The sequence below is a fragment of the Rutilus rutilus genome (assembly GCF_951802725.1).
Source record: "Rutilus rutilus genome assembly, chromosome: 3".
In the NCBI taxonomy this organism is placed as follows: Eukaryota; Metazoa; Chordata; class Actinopteri; order Cypriniformes; family Leuciscidae; genus Rutilus; species Rutilus rutilus.
The window spans coordinates 35595953-35619588 of NC_140211.1; the positions used below are offsets into that span (position 1 = coordinate 35595953).

General features: G+C 40.9%; 1 protein-coding gene across 2 annotated transcripts in view; it reads right to left on the reverse strand.

Moving 5' to 3' along the window:
- Positions 1-10920: 10920 nt before the first annotated feature.
- crtc3 (CREB regulated transcription coactivator 3) overlaps positions 10921-23636 on the reverse strand; it is a 50363-nt gene continuing 37647 nt past the window's right edge. The window contains exons 8-16 of one of the 2 annotated variants that reach the window (XM_084403950.1): positions 23362-23447; positions 20528-20577; positions 20210-20427; positions 19223-19488; positions 17871-17984; positions 17031-17288; positions 15212-15295; positions 14916-15111; positions 10921-13968 (exon numbers count right to left, since the gene is read on the reverse strand). In XM_084403950.1, coding sequence (XP_084260076.1) covers positions 13763-13968; positions 14916-15111; positions 15212-15295; positions 17031-17288; positions 17871-17984; positions 19223-19488; positions 20210-20427; positions 20528-20577; positions 23362-23447 — 1478 coding nt within the window. In that variant the 3' untranslated portion in view covers positions 10921-13762. The remainder of the gene's footprint in view (positions 13969-14915; positions 15112-15211; positions 15296-17030; positions 17289-17870; positions 17985-19222; positions 19489-20209; positions 20428-20527; positions 20578-23361; positions 23448-23636) is intronic. The other variant, XM_084403951.1, reaches the window with a different exon arrangement.

The following is a 23636-nucleotide window of genomic DNA, read 5'->3' on the forward strand; positions in this document are numbered from 1 at the left end:
ATCACGTGAGAGAATTTGTGAATATGGCAACAAAGTGTCACAACCAGAGGTTAGGCTTGTTCGACTTCATGCAGCGCTGTGCAGACCGATCGGCTCCTGACTTGAAGCATGCATGCTGGTTCAAAATTTTGTCCGACTTGAGACAGAGATTGTCTTATTATAGGGAGAGAGGGTCTGTATCATTTACCAATAGAGAAAGTGTAATAGCTAACTTGGATCACGTGAGGCACGTCACCTTATCGTGTAATGGTGACGTCAGTGCCTGCAGTTCAAAGTTTTATGACAGTCAGTTCCAGCTTACGTTATCAGTTTCTTGTGGATTATTAGCGTGTTGGTCTTGTGTATAAATGTTCTATATTTGATGTTATATCGCTAATAAAGGTACAGTAGGGCTGCATTGTTTGTGGAATGTGTTTTACTGCGTAAAAAAGTGTGAATATCTCTATAGATGCAAAGTAAAACTACATTTAAGATTACACTAAAAACTTAATTGTACTTTAATACATATTTAATACATTAAAATTATATGTATTTATATGTATCATTCATTAAAAAGCATTATATCATCATATAGGCACACAGCTTATAAAATAACCTTTTTATCATACTAAAATCTAGCCTACATATCGTTCCCAACAAAATAATTGTTTAGCGTAAAACATGTTGAAGATTAGTGGACAGTCAGTCGATTCATTAAACGATAAGCTATTTCCTCACAAAAGCGGTTTATTCGGTGTAGTGATGCCTCTTCGCCAATAACGTCCATAAAAAATGGCCTCTGTTCTCCTTCCCTGCATACCGCCGTACCGTTAGCATTAGCCGTTGTGCTTCTAGTGGCTTTGTCACAACTATTGCTGGTAGGTCACATGACAATGACAACATAACGAATGTAAGTAATTCCGAATTATATTAATGCTACATTCATAATAAAACATACTTTTCTAAGGGTCACTTAGTAATTACTTTTTCAAACAACACGCTAACATAGTATGTTCGAATACATAGCATTCGACAAACGTAGCTGGATGACCTTCTACTTATGCTGGAGATTCTGAAGTGTGCATTCGATGGACACTTTACTCTCCAATTGTTGGAATGGCAGTAAAGCGACGCAACTGACGCTGTAGATCACATGACAATGACAACATGTACGTCCTTGTTTCATTCATACATATATTCATACTATAGAATGTACTTTTTAATAGTCACAAAGTAGGTTTCAAGCCAAATTGGTACCTACCACCTACTCAGTGTGCGATTTCGGACACACGTAAGTCACATGACAATATGGGGATGTAATAAGTCCAGATTTCATTCATACTATAAACACATTCATACTAAACAGCATATACTTTTTTAACGGACTTTAGACCCGCACCTTCAATTATTCAACCAATTGTTAAAACACTGAAAACACCACTACTTGTGTTGCTCAGAGAGGTGCAACAGTTAAATCAGCTTCATTTGGAACTATTTTTTTATTGGTGGAGAAAAAATAGACCAAAGACATAAGCAATATTCTGTCTTATATAATAACATTCTTTATTGAACAGTGCTATAAAAACTGTCACACTTGCAGTCGTGCTGTTGGTCTGAATATCAGCAGAAGTGTGATTATCTGCTTGTGTTATATTGCTTAAATATAGTTTATAAAAAAATGAATAACTCTCCACCTAATACAGCCCTACAGCCACTCAACCTAGAGCTCACTTTCAGACCTTGGGGGTTACTGTGTGTAAAAGTCCAATGAAGAGGCATCTAAACACATTAATCACTCCATATTATACAAGCATCACATGCAAACAGATACATGATTGCTGTGCATTATACACAAACAACAGTTAGTTTATACATTCTTTCTTGATAAAGATATCAGTACACAACTCTTCTGCATTCAGGAAGTGCAAAATGTAATAGTTGCCCAGGCAACCTGACTAGCCTTCAACTCACATGCTGTTTATTAGTGGCAGTTGTGATGTATCCCACAGTGCAAATGAATCCATTCCCTTTGTGCAGTTACTAGGTATGTGAGAGTGGAATGACTTCATGGTGAGGGCTGTTTTGGGATAGGGCTTGTGAGCCAGATAGCACAAATGTTTGAGAGTTTCAGAGATGATAACAGGTCTCTGGAGGAGTGAGTCTCTTCTGCACACTTCACTTACTGTATGATGGCACTAAATGGTTTATGTCAGATGTTGCGGATGTTTGACAGGTAACAGCTACTAATATTACATACAGACAGGTGTTCTCTCTACCATACCTTTTTAAAATGAACAATATTTAAGCTTTACAAACAAGAAACAATAAGAAGAAAGGCTTCATTCCTACTAGAGAGGAAATGAAAACCACTAATTGTGTGTTGACAGATCTTTACATGACATCTTTTAGCTCAGAGACTTCTTACCCCAAACACTATTCTGACTTAAATTGAGTTTAATAGGAAAATTAACAAGCACGTCAACTATTTTGACCCGTGAGGTATTTCATACCATGCTCTGCTTGTCAAGATGTAAATAGCTGAGTGATTTGGAATGAAATCTCAGAGGATCATCAGCTAAAGGTTAAAATATAGAACAGCTGCTTAGTAGCTGGAATAATCTCACAGCGTGAAAGCCCAGAGGGCAGCAGATGTGTGAGAGTTTTTTCAACATCTCAGCAAGAAATGTGCACAAACACCATGACAAAAAAAAGATTAAGATTTACAAAATACTATCAAATGTACTAACAACTACTAAAGAACTTAGTGTGAAGAAATTATGTTAAACAAAGGACTGTGACGTCGTCCGGCATGGCGCAGCCGGGGCCCCACCCTGGAGCCAGGCCCGGGGTTGGGGCTTGCATATGGCCGGGCCTCCCCCCATGGGGCCCGGCCGGGCTCACCCCGAAGGAGCGACGTGGGGCCGCCCTCCCGTGGGCTCACCACCTGCAGGAGGGACCGTAAGGGGCCGGTGCATAGGGCCCCGACAGCCCGATCCCTGGACATGGAAACTAGCTTTAGGGACGTGGAACGTCACCTCGCTGGCGGGGAAGGAGCCTGAGATTGTGCGTGAGGTTGAGAGGTACCAACTAGAGATAGTCGGGATCACCTCCACGCACGGCTTGGGCTCTGGATCCACACTCCTTGAGAGAGGATGGACTCTCTACCACTCTGGAGTTGCCTATTGTGAGAGGCTGGTGTGGGTTTGCTTGTAACCCCCCAGCTCAGCCGCCATGTGTTGGAGTTCACCCCGGTGAACGAGAGGGTTGCTTCCCTGCGTCTTCGAGTCGGGGATTGGTCTCTCACTGTCATGTGTGCCTACGGGCCAAACAGCAGTGCAGAGTACCCAACCCTCTTGGAGTCTCTGGGAGGGGTGCAGGAAAGTGCTCCGACTGGACGCCCACGTGGGCAGCGACAGTGACACCTGGAGGAGCGTGATTGGGAGGAACGGCCCCCCTGATCTGAACCCGAGCAGTGTTCTGTTATTGGACTTCTGTGCTAGTTACAGCTTGTCCATAATGAACACCATGTTCAAGCATAAGGGTGTCCATCAGTGCACGTGGAACCAGGACACCCTAGGCTGGAGGTTGATGATCGACTTTATGGTTCTTTCATCCAACCTCAGGCCGTATGTCTTGGACACTCGGGTGAAGAGAGGGGTGGAGCTGTCAACTGATCACCACCTGGTGGTGAGTTGGATCCGATGGCGGGGGAGGAAGCTGGACAGACTCGGCAGACCCAAACGTATTGTGAGGGTCTGTTGGGAACGTTTGGCCGAGTCACCTGTCAGAGAGATCTTCAACTCCCACCTCCGGCGGAGCTTCGACCAGATCCAGAGGGAGTCTGGAGATATTGAGTCCGAGTGGACCATGTTCTCCACCTCCATTGTCGATACGGCTGCTCGGAGCTGTGGCCGTAAGGTCTCCGGTGCCTGTCGAGGCGGCAATCCCCGAACCCGGTGGTGGACACCGGAAGTAAGGGATGCCATCAAGCTGAAGGAGGAGTCCTATCAGGCCTGGCTGGCTTGTGGGACTCCTGAGGCAGCTGACGGGTACCGGCAGGCCAAGCGGACTGCAGCCCGGCTGGTTGTGGAGGCAAAAAATCGGGCCTGGGAGGAGTAGACTACCGGTTGGCCTCGAAGAGATTCTGGCAAACTGTCCGGCGCCTCAGGAGAGGGAAGCAGTGCCCTACCAACACTGTTTACAGTGGAGGTGGGCAGCTGTTGACCTCAGCTGGGGATATCGTCGGACGGTGGAAGGAATACTTCGAGGATCTCCTCAATCCCACCGACACGTCTTCCATTGAGGAAGCAGAGGCAGAGGGCTCAGAGGTGGACTCGTCCATCACCCAAGCTGAAGTCACCGAGGTAGTCAAGAAGCTCCTCGGTGGCAAGGCACCGGGGGTGGATGAGATCCGCCCTGAGTACCTCAAGTCTCTGGATGTTGTGGGGCTGTCTTGGCTGACATACCTCTGCAACATCGCGTGGCGGTCGAGGACAGTACCTTTGGGCTGGCAGAACGGGGTGGTGGTCCCTCTTTTTAAGAAGGGGGACCAGAGGGTATGTTCCAACTACAGGGGGATCACACTTCTCAGCCTCCCCTGGAAAGTCTATGCCAGGGTACTGGAGAGGAGAATTCGGTCGATAGTAGAACCTCAGATTCAGGAGGAACAGTGCGGTTTTCGTCCCGGTCATGGAACACTGATTTTGTGTCCCTCGCGGCGTCCTGTGGAGGGTGCTCTGGGAGTATGGGGTCCAGGGCCCTTTGCTGAGGGATGTCCGGTCCCTGAACGACCGGAGCAGGAGCTTGGTTCGCATTGCCGGCAGTAAGTCAAACTTGTTCCCAGTGCATGTTGGACTCTGGCAGAGCTGTCCTTTGTCACCGGTTCTGTTCATAATTTTTATGGACAGAATTTCTAGGCGCAGCCAGGGGCCGGAGGGTGTCAGGTTTGAGGACCACACGATTTAGTTTCTGCTTTTTGCGGATGATGTTGTCGTGTTGGCCCCATCAGACCAGGACCTTCAGCATGCACTAGGACGGTTTGCAGCCAAGTAGACCGGTCAATCTACTTTCCTACTCTTACCTATGGTCATGAGCTGTGGGTCATGACCGAAAGGACAAGATCCCGGATACAGGCGGCCGAAATGAGCTTTCTCCGCAGAGTGGCTGGGCCCTTAGAGATAGGGTGAGGAGCTTGGTCACTCGGGAGGAACTCAGAGTAGTGCCGCTGCTCCTCCACATCGAGAGGAGCCAACTGAGGTGGCTCGGGCATCTGTTCCGGATGCCTCCTGGACGCCTTCCCGGGGAGTCCCACCGGGAGGAGACCCCGGGTAAGACCTAGGACACAGCGTGGGATTATGGGATTATCAGGGATTATGTCTCCCGGCTGGCCTGGAAACGCCTCGGTGTCCCCCCGGAAGAGCTGGAGGAAGTGTCTAGGGAGAGGGATGTCTGGGCATCTCTGCTTAGACTGCTGCCCCTGCGACCCGGCCCCGGATAAGCAGAAGAGATGGATGGAACTTAGAGAGGGAATTTCCCTTGTGGTCATACAAACATAGTGTCTCTTCTCAAAGTGTAGTTCAAAGTAAGAGACTATTGGTTGGCATCCATGCAAACAATGACTTTAATTCATGTTTCATTTGTAAATATCTAGTTCTGTCATGAAACTCTAGATGGTGCAGGCTGAGAGGTCATTAATATAATCTGTTAGCTGCTATCGTTTACTATATGGCACAAGCTGATTAGTCTCTGTTGCATCAGCAGCCAATGAGATTGCTTGCTCAACATTTTTGGTTCATTGTTCGCTGTAAGCTGGTCCTGCAGCGCGCTATCAGAGTTCCTCTGAAATCCTCCACCTCCCCCAGCTCCACCTGTCTAGATCTGCTACGGGTAATTTCATGTATGCTATTTGCATGGCTACATGCTCACAGCAGCATAGCTGTGCAAACTATCCCAAGAGTTGTCATGATAAACTATAGAGTTCCCCTCCCTGATTCTATCACTATATCAGGCGCCTTTTGTGCAGAGATTTACTGATAGCACTCTAGGACAAATAAATACAAGATCAGTCATTCCACCACATTTTATTTTGTGGAGTCCTTGAGGAGCACAGTAGTTTGACATACAGGAAGGGAAGGGGACCTGAGGAGATTGGGGTGAATAAACCACTTCAGAGTATTTCTATAAAACACAGCTGTTCTCTGACTCAACACAAGATTATGTCCACAATTACCATTTCACAGTGTCAGTATGTTTGTGTCTGTAGACACATTTGTGTGAGATGTTTCTCTGTTGGCATGTCAGTCAGAGTAGTTGGCTGTATCTTAATCACACTAATGGGTTAAATCTGCTTGTTTTGTCATAACATAAGACCTCGGTAGGAATGTTAGCCTTAGATGGAACGAAGTGCACGACCATGACATCCTCCAAACAATCTAATGAAAATGGACAAGAATTTAAGCAAGATTAGAGGGATAGTTCACCCTAAAATGAAAAAAGTCTTCATTTACCCATCCTCATTCATCATTCCAAACTTTTATGACTTTCTTTCTTCTATGAAACATAAAAGAAGATATTTTGAAGAATGTTAGTAACAAAATAGTTTTGGTTCCCACTGACTTTTATTATATGGACAAAAATACAATCAAAGTCAATGGTAACTGGTTACTAACATAATCTTAGGGAAGTAACATTTTTCTATTTAATTTATTTCCCAAACATGTCAGTTCCTAAATGAAGTATTTATCGTCAAAAACGTGTGCAAGAACTTCTAGACTATTATTTCTTTGTGGTTGTGAGTTGATCCTACATCAGTGTTGGCTATTTTTGTTACCACTAAGCCAATATATTGTAATCCAAGAACCCAGAAGAAGCTGGACGACTGCGTGCTAAATTTATGCCAGTGAGTGTAGCTGTTTGAAATAAATCTCTGGAGAAAGTTATTGATGGACTTGCTGTTCTTACATGTTTATGTTGAGACAACAGTCACAAACACAGCAATGAGTACGAGAAAAAGATTTAGACACCAGTCAGAGTGAAACGGAAGTCTGAAAAAGAGCAGCCGTGTCCAGACACACAGTTTCTGAATGACCTGTGGAAAAGGCTCTCACCCCTTTGTTTATAATACTGGGTGGCAAATGAGTGACGAAACCTGTGGTGTGTCCGGGAAGTAGACATAAATCAGGTCTTGCTTACTTACCTCCCAGACTTCTAATGAGGACAAGACATTCGTCAGGAAAAAACACAAATTTCAGGGGCCCTGAAACAAGAATAAAATTTGTCCTGCCAGACTGAATAATTAGCCATGATCAAACCTTCACAAAAGTCAGTGATGCAATGAAGTCACTTTGAAGCTGAGGAATGAAACACTGATTCACTCAGAAGTTAGGTTGAAATAAACAATTTATAAAAGATTTGCTCTTCTGCAATAATGACCGGCTGACTGCACATTATTCCGCGTATTACATGACTACTCACTAAATAAATAAACATGAGGAAATTAAACACTGATTTTGAGTTTAAATAATTTTAGTTCGAAAAAATACTTGAGGTCATTTTCAGAACAGTTGATAACAAGATGCAAGATGGTGCCAGTTGCATCTGTAGGAAACAAGAGAGAGATGAAAGTATGTGCCAGTTTCAGTTACCTGGATGAGCGGACTGATACACGGCCATTAATGACGGTAGAGATTCCAGAAAGGACGACAAGAAGAGTTTAGAAAAATCAATTTTAGCAATATTCACTTGACGTTAAACTAAATAAAAAAGGTCACGAGTTGTGGCAGCACAATTTTATCAAGAATTAACAGAGATGACTATACAAAAGAAACATGAGGCTCTTGAGAGGATGGAGGGGCTGTTTGAGGAAAAATTGATTGCTTATAGAATCAAATAAGCAGACAGCTGAATGCAACAGGCAGAATGAGGGAAAGCAATTAGTGAGTCTAAAGTAAGAAAAGCTCCCAGAAGAGCTCAGCTAAATTCCTACAGCACACATCCCAGGGGTTTGAACATTTAACAAGCCCATGTGAGCGCGCGCTTATCTGCAAACACAAAATATAGTAAGAAATAAAATAGTTTGGTAATTTTTGCATGAAGGAGTAGTATCTGGCTTCCTCCATAAAAAAAACTAACACCCTATTGAACCATTCATTAAACTAAGAAGACCATTTATAGTCTATCATGTCATCTGTCAATGAATTACCAGTTCACATCTAAACAAACACAAGCTCACTTCTCCTTCATGAGGTTGTAGAGAAAATATGATTTAATGTACATGCAAGGGTATGGTCTCCACCATTCTGGAAAAAAACACTGGCTCCCATTCTCAGATGACGTTTGATTAATCACATCACTTAGCCATGTAAATAAATATTTTCTCAATATTTGAGATTAGAATGGTATTTTATCTAGCTGTAACTGTAAGTTTTTCCATAGATCTTGAACTCTTCTAAAAATGTGATGTTTGAATATTAATAGCATTATGCTTGAATGCTTTTCTGAATTCAGCCACTGATTGGGCCATTTGTTTGTGATGACTCTCTGATTGGTGGATTTTTCTCTTCAGGATTATGGATATTGTAGTTTAGCACCTGGATTTTGTCAATTAAATACTTTTTTTTTTTTTTAAGAATTAGATTTTTTTTTAAACTTCCAGTCAGAACACGACTGCAATCTATAAGTAAATCATCTCCCATTTTTTAAAACATTATAAATGTTTTTTTATAAGCTGATCTGTACCGTACAAATAACATAATAAAGCAAATAAACTCAAAAACATAATGTCAGTTTAATGTAACATTTTTATTTTGTAGACATTTAATTAAGATTCTTAATATAACTACATTTTACTGGGGCCCCACTGGAAGTTTGCCAATGCCCCCTAATGGGCCCCAGTTGAAAACAACTGTATATAATTCAAATTAGCATAAATTCGGAGCCAAAAAGCTCAGGGAATACTCCTGAAACAAGATCTATCACACACCAAACAGTCTTATAAACAAACCATTAAAAGCCCACGGTACTGTTTGTTCTGACCACAGTATCTTGACTCAGTTTGTTTCTTTTAATGAAGACACAAAAATGAAAAAGTTCAGCTTTGCTTCAGTAAACAGGGGTGGAGGGAATCATCTCTGGTCTTTATCCAGTTTATGTGAATTCCAGCGGTGAAAGAGATAAGCATGCTCTTATCATGTTCTTCCTCTCACTGCTTGTCCAACATGTTATTACTAGGCTACCTGTGTTTTAAAATCCATTATCGTGAGTACTGTATCACAGTAATGAAGGGCTTGCCAGGGCATCTCTCCACATATTTGAGGCATGTTACACGCTTTGCTTCATTTGAACCAGACAGATTGTTCACACCTTATAAAAACATTTACAGGACCAGCCCACATCAGTTTGTATGAGCACTGTACAATATCGAATGGTGTCATGCCTTGGATTACCAGATACCAGAGGCTAGTAGATCAACGACATCAAAGCTGATGGGATTTCTTCTCCATGCACAGGAATTCAACCCTTCATTCACCCTTGTTTCTTGTGATCTTCATAGTGCAGTCTCCCGAAAAAGCAGCATTTGTAAATGTAAATGTAAAGTCTGTCACCATTTCCTCACCCTCATGTCGTTCCTAACCTTAAAAACTTTTTTCTTCTATAGAATACAATTGACATCATATTTTGAGAATGTCTCGTGTTTTTTTTGTGTCCACAGCCATACAAAGTCAATGGTCCCCAGATCTGTTTGGTTAAAACATTCTTTAAAACGTCTTCTTCATTTGGGTTTGAACAGCGTGAGGGAGCGCAAATAATGACAGAATTTTCACCTTTGAGTGAACTATGCCTTTAAAGGAAGCATTAATCAATTAAGAGGTGTATATATATATATATGTGTGTGTGTGTGTGTGTGTGTGTGTGTATATATATATATATATATATATATATATATTTTATCATTATGTGCAAAAGAACAGTCTTTCTAGCCATTTCTCTGCATCCATATCCTTCAGTACTGTATGTCTTACAGTTGTCACAAATGTCTTACTGACTCCATCTAGTGGTGTTGCATAAAAAGACATCAAGTGAAGAGAAAATGGCTGAAACCAGAAAGTTTGTCACAGAAATTAAAATTCACAGCAGGTGTCTGAGACAGTAAAGAGTTTTATTTGTTTATATTAAATCAAAGGAAAGCACTATAACATACTTCACAAACCAAACGCCTTGTGGTGTAGTACAGTGGTTTTCAATCCCGGGCCCTGGGGACCCACAAGCACTGCACATTTTGTTCCGTCTCTCATGGAGCTCTGATAATGAGCTGATGATCTGAATCACGCGTGTTAAAAAAAGGAATACACAAAATGTGCAGTGCTCTGGGTCCCCAGGACCAGGACCGGAAACCACTGGTATAACAAATCTGTAATGTCAGAAAAAGAAAGATTTCAATATGGCATATTACAAAAAAAGGAAGTAACACTAGTGGACAAGAAAATCTTTTTTTAAATAATATAACTGTACATTTTTAAAAAGGTGACAAAAAAAGACAAAATAAAAATACCTTCTATAAACAGAAGACTGTTATGAAGACTATATTTAAAAAAAAAAGAAAAGAAAAAAGCCAATAAACACCTTTTTTGCCATTAGAGCACAGGGCCTGGAAATGAAAAAAAAAAAAAAAAAAAAATTTCCAACTATCACAGTACACTCAGAGGGACAGCAAGTGGTCAAGAGCAAGAATAAGGCAGGAGAGAGAGAGAGAGAGAGAGAGAGAGAGAGATGGGGCTGAAACAAACCATCAGACCCAATGAAAACCACTGAAGAACGTTTCACTCCCATCTCTTATAATCTGATGCCACTGTTAACATTTATGAAAAACTTAAAGTTAACTGGGAAGATGACAGAATGAGAGCGACGATTATAAGATGTTAGTTATAGAGACTTTTTTTTTTTGCAGAAACAGGATGCAGTAACATGCTCAACAGCCCAGAGTGTGTCTGCATCACCCATAATCATGTTCTTCTTATAATAGATGCTTATAATACATCTAAAAGAACAATATTGCAAAATAAAAAGACACTGCAGCTGCAGGGGGTGAAAGCCAAATCTTGTTTTGCCTTTTGTACATGGGGGACCAGAGTTATCGATACTAAATAAAGGCATTGGTAAAGGTGCGGTCACATTTATGTTGATGGGTATTTTTTTGCTGTCGAAATCCAGTCATTTCAATAGGAATTTAAGCGATTTGGAATTTCACGAGAGGGCGAAAGACTGTGCAGATCTTGCGACGGGTTCAAGTTAGTCACGCAGATTCACCGCGTTGAGAAAGCTACTTGGTTTGAAAGTGTCAGGTGTGCTTCATACATCTCAACACTATTGATAATAGACAATGGACCTTTTTGCCCGCCAAATTGAGCAAAGTCACCGCACCTTAAATCTCTGCTTGTGTCAATCGTCCTCTCTTTTTGCCTACTTGGACCACAATGAACAATGCACAACAAAAAGAGGAATAATTTTAGTCAAGACTACCTGGTTTGATTTGACCAACAAGATGGTTTTGACCAAAACTCTACAATGACCTTGATGAATGCAAAAATACACACCAAAAGCAAAAAATAAAAATAGTGGACATGGCACACAAATAACGTTGCTATTGCTTTCTATTACCAACTCTGTAACTGGAACAGAAAGCTACACAGATAACAAAACAGACAGAAGAGTGCGTTTCAACGTATCGGATCTTTGCTATAAAAGTTTCTCTGGGAATCTGGGAACATTTTGCCCGGATCTGGCAGTCAAGAGGCAGGAGACCACTCACGATATTGGTGAAAAAATACATTCCTGAGCTATATTTAGACATCTTTCTTCATTTCAAAATATTTGGTCATTTGAATCTAGCCGTTCACAAAATATACCGCATTCGTTTCAAAGTCCTCAAATGCATAACATGCCCTCTTAACAGCGTAACATCAAGCAGATATCTTTACGTCACTGGAAATAACATCTTCGGCAAAAAGAATTTGCTTCTTAAAAACCAAAAGATCAATTTTGTTCAGATCAGTGCAAACTTTAAACGCGAGCAATAACAATGATACATGTGTCCCACGTCCACAAATCACACCTTTTAAAGACGACGTAAAATTCCAAAGTGTCTTTTTTCCCGTAAAAAAAAAACCCCTCACAAGGATCAGAGCTGCAGAGAGAGGGCCCATGCTGAACAACGGTGAAAAATACCATCACGACAAACGTTCACTGAAGAAGACATCCACAACAAAAGTCCAAAGGGAGAGAACATAAACAAGTACAAATACAACTGACATATTAGAAGCCGCATTACAAGTCTGTATAAAATCTGAAATAAGCACAAAGATATAGTAAATATACACGTAAAATAGTTCCTTTTTGTGGTCTAGATTGTTCCAGCCGTCTGAGACAGTCCTGTGCTAAAGTTCTGCATAGCCAAAGCTTCTAGCTAACTATGGACTGGATCAATGTCAGCGAGATACAAAGGTTTCTTCTTTTAGATTTATACCAAAATCATAAAAATTTCAGCGCCTACTCACAATTCGTAGTTCTTAAACTTTATCTTTGTAAACAGTTTGCCCTTTTTTCTGTTTCAAAAATACATTCTAGTCAGAAAATTGTGAGGCATATATATGTGGCAAAGCTCTCTTTCATAGTTTTTTCTTTTTATACAAAAAATATGCAAAATAATGCTCTATACACATCGTCTAGACCCTTCCGTCCTCTTTTTCTAGTATGCGACTGTGAAGGAGGAGATCTCACGAATTCTCGTCTTCTATCGTTTGAATGATGGGGACTGGCCACATTATGAAGGACTGAAGCATGTGCAAGTTTGCTTTGGCTCACAGACCAGCAAGGTGAACGCTGATTGGTCAGCGAACCTAACGGCACAGCAAAATCAAGCGGTTAGCTTAGCGTATGCTCTAAACTTCAGGCAGTGACTGTTGGTTAGTTTAGATGCGTCTGCTCAGTAGCCCGAGCCAGACGATTCAATAGAGCGGCTGACACCAAGCATGTTCTAGTCCTGGTGCTGAAACAAAGGTTGGGTGGTGTTTGAGGAGGGCGGGGGGAGGCTCAACCCATCCTGCTGGTGTCTCGTATCACAGCATTTGGTGCATCAATATGGGCTGGTATTAGGCCGGCTGTCGACTCCTTCTGTTCCATAACACGTCACATTGTCGTCTTCACGTTCAAGACCGTCCCATCCGTTTGCTGCTATCGAAATGTCATTGAAAGCTGGTGTGACACGATAACACTAAAAAGCACTGTGTAAAACAAGCACATTCATTTTGTTTTGGTTGCATGGCTTTGAATAAGACCAGCAATGCAACGGCCCGAACCAGCCATCGGTTTGGCATCGCTATGGCTTCGGTGTTCTGATTGTCACTCGGCACTAGGAGTAGATACACGGCAGGTTCATTCGTTTAAGCATGTTTGTTTGTTTCATCGTCTTTACAGGTCAAAGCAACTGTGAAGCGTCCAGATTGGTTTCACACATCTGTTGAGTGATGAGCGTTGTCTCGGGAGGCAGATGGAGCATGCTGAGCGATGGCGGCCACTGAGAGACGGCGTCTGGGTGGATCATGCGAACTTGATGATTCGTTTTATATCAACATGTAGTGTTTATGCATGCGCCTTGTGTTTAAGAAAACGTAAAAAAGATATTTTGTATATGTTTGTAGAAATCTGAGTGCTATAGGTTCTGTGCTTAAGTCGTCATGTCCATGGACTTGTATGTATGTATGTATGTATACATGCATGATGTGGCTCTTTAAAGTCTGTCGCTTCGAAAGCTGTCCTCTACTGAGGGGTCAGGGAGGACCATATCAGGGTCACTGAGCATGCTCAGTCCATCCAAACTGAGCGGCTCAATACGAAGTTCATCCTCCAGTGGAAAAACTCCCTCTGAGTCCAAACACTCTGGCACTGCAGACAACACACTGCTGATGTCCTTAGACAGGTTGGGATTGGAGTCGTCTGAGAGAGAGCAGAATCGTGAGTGAATACAGGAAATGTGAAAGAACAGATGTGCAAAACTTTTTTTTTTTTTTAGCCGGTCACCTGAAAGGCTAGTCCACTAATCAGTCTTATGGAATCTCTGTGTAATCTAACTGATTTTGGGTTGGCGTGGCCCCAATCAGACGCGTTTCTTCTGGGGGATTTACATAAGACACATTCTTATGTTGGAACAAAATATTGAGGTTTCAAGACACTATTTTTAACTCCACATACCATTAAGACTCAAACGGTTGTGTCGGGATACTCAAACACCAATTTTTTTCATATGTACACTACCACTTGTCTGTAAGATTTTGTTGTTAAAGACATTGGTACTTTTATTCAGCAAGGACAACAAAGAAATGTATATTGTTACAAAAGAATTATATTTCAAAGAAATGCTGTTCTATTGAACTTTCTATTCAGAATCCGAAAAAAAAGTAGAAGAAATTTTGTTTCCACAAAAATATTTAACAGCACACCCGGTTTCAAAATGATATGTGAATAAAAAACATGTCTTGAGCAGCAAATCAGCATATTAGTATGATTTCTGAAGGATCATGTGACACTAAAGGCTGGAGTAATGATGCTGATCACAGTAAATCACATTTTAAAATATATTCAAATACAAGTTTTAATTGTAATAATATTATTTCACAGTAATACTTATTTTACTGTATTTTTAATCAAATAATGGCACCCTTGGTGAGGATAAGACTTCTTTCTAAAAAAATGTAAAATAAAATAGTTTTTTTTTAACTATATAAACTAAACAGCTGTTGGACGGCTAAGTGATAATCAACTAGGATATCTTTTGAAAGTGACATTTCCTTGCTATTCCCATTTCCCTTTTATTGCCAGTTACATAAAAACAATAGTCCATGAATATGATGAATGAGACTCATTTTTTGAATCAGAGTTTGTACCTGTAAGGATGATGTTGGGCACTCCTCCGCCACAATTAGAGTAAAGCATGTTGTGCCTCATCTGATGGTGGTCTTGCAGGTTGCCATGGCTACCACCCAAGCCCATGAGGGCAGCCTGGGAGCAGTAGAGGTTGGAGGAAGGGTCAAATCCTCCGGCCACTGAGCTCATGACATTCTCCAACATGTTATACTGATCCTGCGGTTTAAACACATGCATCTTATTTGTTACAGTGTTTATAAGACAAAAGATGAGCAACTTAGGAACCAGAGTGCACTGCAGGATCTTATACGTTTACCTGATAGGACGAACACTTTGACTGACGTCCGGAGAATTGCAGCTCCATAAAGGGATCGTTAAAGAATGCTGCCATGCTGTTGTGCTGCACGCAAAAAGAAGCAAGAGGAAGTTATAAACATGTTCACACTATATACAGCCAAGATCAGAATTATTGGCATCCTTGGAAAATAAATCTGCACTGTTAATCCTTTTAATCTTTTATTTAGAAAAAAAAAAAAAAAAAAAAAAAACAACTTTCACTGAAGTAAAATAATTGAATTTTTTTTTCTCCAAAATACGTTACACAATTAATGGCTTTTATTCTATCCTTTTCAACCTCCTTTTGTCAATATAACAGCACTGAGTCTTCTTCTATAATGCCTGATGAGTTTGGAGAACACCTGACAAGAGATCAGAGATCATTCCTCCATACAGAATCTCTCCAGATCCTTCAGATTCCCAGATCCATGTTGGCGCTTCTTCTCTTCAGTTCACTCTACTCATTTTCTATAGGGTTCAGGTCAGGGACTGGGACAGTCATGGCAGAAGCTTCGTTTTGTGCTCAGTTACCCATTTCTGTGTTGATTTTGATGTTTGATTTGGACCGTTGTCCTGATGGAAGATCCAACCACGGCCCATTATAAGATTTCTAGCAGAGGCCGTCAGGTTTTGATTTTTTATCTGTTGGTATTTGCTAGAATCCATGATACCATGTATCTGAACAAGATGTCCAGGACTTTCAGCAAAAAATTAGGCCCACAACATTAAAGATCCAGCAGGATATTTAACCGTGGGCATGGGACACTTTTTATCCCTGTTTGCACCAAACACATCTATTGAATTTGCTGCAAGACAGCTCTTTTTGTTTAGTTTCATCTGACCATATAATCTTGTCCCTTTTGAAGTTCCAGTCGTGTCTGACTACTGAATATGCTGGAGTTTGTTTTTGGATGAGCGAGGAGGATTTTTATTGAAACCTCCCAAACAGCATGTGGTTGTGTAGTTAAAAAAAAAAAAGAAGTATATTGTTTAGGTTTTCTGACCCAAGACTCAACTAATCTCTGCAATTCACCATCTGTGCAATTCAACATAAATGCATTTACACAGCAAGAAGAAAATATCTTGCTATATCAGCGCAAGTTAGTTAATGTAGTTGATAATATATATAGGTATACAGAGACTCAGACATGCTTATTTATATTACATAATATCGGTATATGTTCATTTAAACTAAACGTTTAACAATAATAATAATGAATTAGGGGTATAATAATTATATAAATAAAATATAAATCATATAAAATAACTAATTAATAATCATTGCTAAAAGTCAGACAATTTTTTATTTACAAATCTTTTAGTATGTTGTGACCTTTAATTTGGAGTAAGAGTAACAGGGGAATTACTTTTTTGCATCAGACAAGTGTCACTTTGCTCACAGCTGATTGGTCCAATTTCGGTTTGAGATCTCTTAACTAGAACATAACTTGCAACGGAGCAGGTTAGCTGTGGAGAGTTACTATGGTGATGAATAAAGCTAAAATCTGAGCCACTTTCATGGTGCCCAAAACCCAGGATTGGCGCACACTAAACTGAAACATACCTGGCAATCGCATGGTATAGGCCCCCAGGACTGTATATCTCATATTGGAATGACATTATTTACATTGTATAGTGCCGGAAATAGTGCCAAGTGTTTCTACAGTCTTGGCTGATCCTAATATGTTTCAGTGTTTTCCTGTTCTGCCAAAAATAACCAGCCAGTGAAACAGCTGAACATTAGCCTCTCCCCCTCAGAGCCCTGTCTCTATTAACAGCTGATTTCAATTGGAACTCACAGCGCTGGAATTAAAGTCGAGTGAGACGTTCTGCAGCGGGGACACAGGCTGGTGCTGTTGGTGCTGTTGTTGCTGCTGTTGCTGCTGTTGGCCACCTGTTTGTCGCTGCTGCACCCCTTGATGCTGGGAGCTCTGCTGAATAGACTGATGGGACTGGGGAGGCTGTTGCTGCTGCTGCAGGGGCTGCTGGGTTTGCTGGTAATGGGGGTAGGGAGGGGGCGGTTCCATTGGCAAGTTACTTGTGTCCAAGGCAACCCCCTAAAGAGAACAGGAAAGTTATAAAAATCATGTGACTGCACAAGAAACACTCTGTTCTTGGCAAAAACGAACAGTAAACCAGCTGCAATATTTCTAAACACAGCGCTCCACAAAATAAAGTAAAGAAATATTTCTTTTTTTTAAATGTGAGAGCGATGGCATTGAGTTATACAGATGACACCTGGTTTCATAGTCTGTTCTGCACACACAAAAATCACACAAACACAAAAAGTTGTATGACTTCAGAAGACTTTGAAAGTACACAGGTCATATTGACCATTTTTATGGTGCTTTTCCCCCTTTTTAATAACAAAACACCAGATTACACCTGGTCACGTTATGCGTTTTCTCTGATCTGATAGCTATCCAATTGTGAAAAGACCAGGTGTAAATACCCTCCAAAACACTTGAGAGATGGATTTAAAAATGATCACTCAAACCACTTCAAGAGGTGGTTTGAGACGCATTTTAAATAAAACTGGACAAGTGTAAATGCATTTGGTTGTTGAAACCACATATGTAAATTGTTCTCCTCCCAAGATGGTAAAAAAAAAAAAAAAAGGTGTAAGAGCATGTTATTACCGGCTCCTGGTAGCCAGATATGACAGCGCTACTGCAACACACATTGCCACAGATATGGCCCGCTGCAGATGAGTAGCTGAGTATCTCTTCAAGCGCATACTGCTGCAAATGAAACTAAAAGTTTGGCGTCACATCCTGAAGCTCAACACACAATCATCTTCATAAAAAGCAGTGGGACTAAATGATCTTTCAAGTCCTGATGCAGCTCTCTCTTATTGTAGTCTTTGACCTTGAAATTAACTGATGATAAATAGAATCATGCTCATATATGTTGCTTTCGCTGACGTGAACTCCACTTAGACACATTTATATGGCCAAGTGTAAATGGAAATGTTTGAACAAATCGGATAGGTATTCGATCAAAGAAAGCACATGGGTGACCAGGTGTAAACAGGCCCTAAAATGCAGCCTTGACGAGCGTAAGAGACTTCTTTTGGTAGTTTTGGTACAACAACCGAATGGTAGTGTATATTTGTATAACTGCTCTGTGGATACCAACTCAAGTAAACTTTAGATGCATTTCTTGTACTCATTGTTATGAGTTTGCACAATTATAATAAATTATAAACTTCAGTTATAAACTCCCATGAACGAGTATAGAAAGTCTAGTTAAATAGTTCCATAAAAAGAATCAGTTTAAAAGAGTCAACACTGAAAGAAAACAGAGCATAAGATTAATCTTGGGATTTTAGGAATCAACATTTACAACTGAAAATTGCAATTACTGTAAAAAAAAAAGGAAAAAAAAATGTTTTTAGACAGCCCAAGGCACAACAGAAAAAACAGCAGTAGGGTTTGGAATGACATGCAGCCGAGTATATAATGAATTCGAATCATAACTATAAGCTCTAAGCCATTTGGAGTTACCACAGTTTGTAGCAGAGAATCTGGTGTTGAATTCATGTGGCTGCGCCACATGGTCCAGATCAATTTGAGTGTTGCACAGTGCATCCATTTGAATTCAACACAGAAATCTGTTACAATGCCCTGCGGGGTCAAAACTGATCAGTAGGGCGCTATTCAAAGATTCACAATAAACAAACCTTTGCTATCCACTCATGCCGTGCAGATAATTGGTTCTGTGCTGCATGGTTCATTTGTTAGTGCTGTATCACCACACATCTAAGTATTTGCCCTTCAGCATTCGTCGCACACAGCAGAAAATGTCAGTGCAAAATGAAACCGATTTTTTTTTTTATGTGTAGTCGCACCAGTGAAGTCTAACAAGATGCAGTCTGGAGCCCTGTACAATTTAATACAAGAAGTCTGTGATCTTTTGGATGAATATTGAGAAAAGATACCACTGCAGAATGTGCGATGTCATGCGAGGCATTTAATGAGCACTTTCTCACCTGTGTGATCGGAGAGAGTGAGGGCGACATTGTCGGGGAGAGCTGCTTACTCAGGCTTCGTCTCTGATCACCTCCTGGAGAGAGCGTCAGAGGACTAATGGGTGCCGGCCGCCTCCTGGGTGAACTCGCCATGCCCGTTGGAGGAGGGTTGGACAGCGAGGAGAGACGTAGGGACGTGTGGAGCGATGGATTGCTGAGAGATGAGTGCAGCTGAGAGTTGTTGAGGGACGCCTGGATGGAAGGGTTGCTTAGAGAGGATGACAGCCCTGAGAGGACAACAAACAAGACTTAATCAGCTTCGGAGGTCAAAAGTTCTTCTTGAACTGCCTTAATGAAAGCGAGATAAACCAATAATGGCTTTATGAGTCACTGCATGCAGGCCGGCTCTTGTCCTGATGTCCACTCCTCAGAGAAGACACTGAGCAATTGTCTGCAGGTTACTGGACCAGTGAGAGCGAGAGAGAAAAGAGCCGTTTATGAGCAGCCAATTCAGGGGTTAAAGGTCACCTGTGTCTCTGGGGATCAGCCAATGAGCGAGCAGCACAGCTGAAACGGGCAGCAGAAACATCCCAGCACACCCTGTTCCCAGACATGAGAGCGAATGGAAAGAATAAAGCTCAAGAGAATGGAAGTCAAAGAGAGCGATCAGATGGCGGATGGATTTAAAAAGGGGGGACGAGAGAGGAGGAGAGCTGTAGTCTTCTGCATGGATGTGGCCCTTTAGAAAACACATGGCATTCATTCCCCAGAAAGCGCCTACAGTGTAAGCCTACAGTGTGCCATTAAACAAAGACTAAAGTGTTCAGCCAGGCTCTTTTGAAGCCAGGAGATGCTTTAACAGCAAATGAGACTCCTTGAATAACGATTTGGTCACAAACAAAAGCTCTTTTTATCTTTAGACTGTGCGTGAATAAGATTACGCATGTGTGAAAACCAGCACAAGTATTAATGTGGCTGTTTATGCTGGATATAGTCAACCTCACTGACCTTGTGAGTTTCCAATGCCCAGATGCATCATGGCTGCAGGCAGGTTGCCGGTGCTGCTACCTCCGCTCAGGTTGGGATATCCAGCCTCGTCGGGGTCCAGTGGAGTAGGCAACGGAGAGGGGAAGTGCAGGTTACTGAGGTCAGGCAAAGACCCGCCAGTGTTTAACGTGCCCTGGTAGTGAGACAGACCAGCATTCTGCTCTGGAGATGGGAATATACTGCAGAGAAACAGAGACAGACAATTTCAGGATGTTTAAATGTACAGCAAATATCAATAAAAACACACACACACACACACACGAATTTCCCTTGACTTACTTGATTCCAGGCACTTCACAGGACTTTGGCCGCGAGGACAGAGACTGCACCTGCAACCAGGCAACAAGTGAATTAAACGTTCACACTAACCGAAGAAGATACATTTAACAACCTACCATCTACAAAGAATCAATTAGTACCACTGAACCTAGTAAGACAAAATGGCATCATACTCAAATCAACACTACATTTTCTGCAATCAACAGCACAGAGATTTTGTAAAAAGTCATCATGACATTTGACATGACAAATTGACAATTCCTATTTGTTTACGGAGTGTTGCAGTATTTATTATAAATGATTTATGCATGCACATCATTCATTTAAAAAAAACAAAGATAAAAACACATTGTGCGTTAAAACATTAACCTATAACAACATCTCTTCTCTGATAATGTGCATACTGAAGCGAGGGCTAAGTAATAAGGTATCCAGGTTTCAGTCCCTCCAGTAACCTGTCAGTCACATTAAAGCTGCAGTCGGCAAGTCTGGCATATTGAGGGGACTTAGCCAAAATTTTGAATGTTTACAACTCTTATGATTTCACATTTCTATGAATCTGCTCCTTACGTGAAAGCTCACTTGCAGCTATTAAATCTCAGTGGGAGGACGACATAGGAGAAAATATTCCAGAAGAACAATGGGAAAAGATTCTATGTTGTGTGCACTCCTCATCCTTCTGCGCCAGACAGGGTCTGATGCAGTGTAAAATCCTTCATCGCACCCACTGGACCAAAGTTAGACTTTCTAAAATATATTCTGAGGTAGATCCCATGTGTGATCGCTGTCATCAAGCCCCTGCATCTACTGCGCATATGTTTTGGTCTTGTCCATCTCTACACAAATATTGGTCTCTGATCTTTAAAACATTATCTGAAGTTCTTGGAATTTATGTTAAACCTTTGCCTGTCATAGCTTTATCTGGTACTCTCTCTCTTTCACTTGACATGCCCTAATAAAAGACTGATTTTGTAGCTTTTGTCACTCTTCTGGCAAGACGCCTAATTTTAATAAATTGGAAATCGCCTACACCTCCTACTCATTCTTCATGGATTAATGATATCTTTCATTTCATCAAACTAGAAAAAAAAATCAGGGATACAATGAAGGGATGTTCTGAAAACTTCTATAAAATTTGGGGTCCTTTCCTAGATTGTGTAGGAAAGTGAAATGGTTTTAAACGCCTGTCTATATCTCCTCTGGCAGTAAAGAATCTTCTTACACGTGATATTAACCTGAATGACCAAGCTTTATATGGCTCCTTATTTATTTTGTTATATGTTTATTTTATTTTTGGTTTAAGTTCTGTTCTTGTTTCTTGTTTATACTTCTGTCATAGTTTTATTCTCTCACGCTGAATGTTGTTTGGACGTAATTTGCATCATATGACAGATCCATAACTGTATATTTCCTTTTTATTATTGCTTAACCTAGAATTAACCTTATTCTGTCTCTGTTTGCTGTATGGTCCTTTCGATGAGCAAGAGAGACGGAATTATTTACATATATGTGATATTCCAATGGTATCTGTAATTGTGTGATGTACTCTGTTTATGTGGAAAAAAAAAATGAAAAAAAAAGTAAAAAAGAAAAGAAAAAGAATGTTTACAACTCTCATGACCCTGCCCCACTACCACCGAGCACCCTCCCATCGAGTTTGTGCTCGTCAGTGCGTGTGCACCAGATTTTCTTTGAACGTTCCCGTCTCTTCAGCATCAAAGCATAATTTTCATCGTTTTGGACCTCCTAGCTCTGGTTGTTAACCGAGGAACTGGAAGCTTGTTAGCAGATTTTCTCTCCACCATCACACTTCGTACAATCCAACACACCTGCGAACTTCAGGCGTGAGCATGTGATATTGTAACGTGCGCGAGGGGGGAGGGGGATCTGTGGCGTGCATGAACTGTGATCGGCAGTCAGATCTCACACAGCCCTGCGCTGATTGGACCAGAAGAACCGGGAGCGGTGGATTTTTGCAAAACAAATAACAGGCTCCCAGGTGGAGGTAGAAGCGCAGGGTTTTTTTTCTAAAACCGGCTGATTTATGTTGTTCTGTCGGAGCATAGTGTCGGTTTCAGTGAATATGATCGAAAAAAATCTTGCCGACTTCAGCTTTAAATAATTGCAGCCATTAGCAAATTTTAACAATCCAATGATCCAATAATTCCAATCCTGATGGACAAAATTAAGTCACGCACTCACGCTCTACATTTTTCTCTAATTCAAGAATACTTGGATATACGTCACTATAAAAGAGAAAATGTTTCATGTAAACTTTAAATACTTAATTACTACTTCTCTGAAATACTTCTTAAAAGCGCAAAACATTGAACAGACAAAACAATATAAGCAAAATATAGAGGTCAATTAAAGCTTTTTTGCAGCTCAGAAAGAGCTTGAGCGAATAATTGCCAGGTTGGGAAGATTAAGTAAAACACTGGGCAGAAAAGCTCTGTGGGGGATTTAACTCTTGACATCTGGCAACCCCAAGCATGAAAGCTAGTGGGAGTTGGGGGTTACCAACACATGATAACAGAAATGTCAAATAAAAAAAGCAGCCCTACAGAGTAAACAATCATTTAAATCAATACTTGATACCTTTTTTCTAAACAAAATGAATAAATAACTACACTGGCCACTATTACCAACAAAATAAAAAGCTGTGATCAGTGAAATGTCAAATAAGTCTAAGCACAGATCTTCTATTTTGATCCAAAATCCAAATCATATTTTCTTTTTGGGCCCCAAATGAGTCGTTACTCAGTATTACAGACTGTAAAAAGACTTTTTCAATTTTGCATTTAACATCCCTAGTCCTCATGACATGTACTCACCTTTTTGGCCTCCCATAACTGTTTGGGCAGTGGCTTATTCACACCGAGTAGATTGTCCTCATTAGGGACAGCAGGAAATGAGAACACTGAAGAAAGAAAAAAACAAAAAAACAGACCCACAATAAATAACACAAATAATCCCTGTTACTATCCTTTGCTGTATGCATATTCACATTGCACCAGTAGTGTTGCTCAAGTCACTAAAAGATCATTTTATATTTTCAACAGCTTAATTACAAATATACTAAAACCAAAAAAAAAGAAAAAAGAAAAAA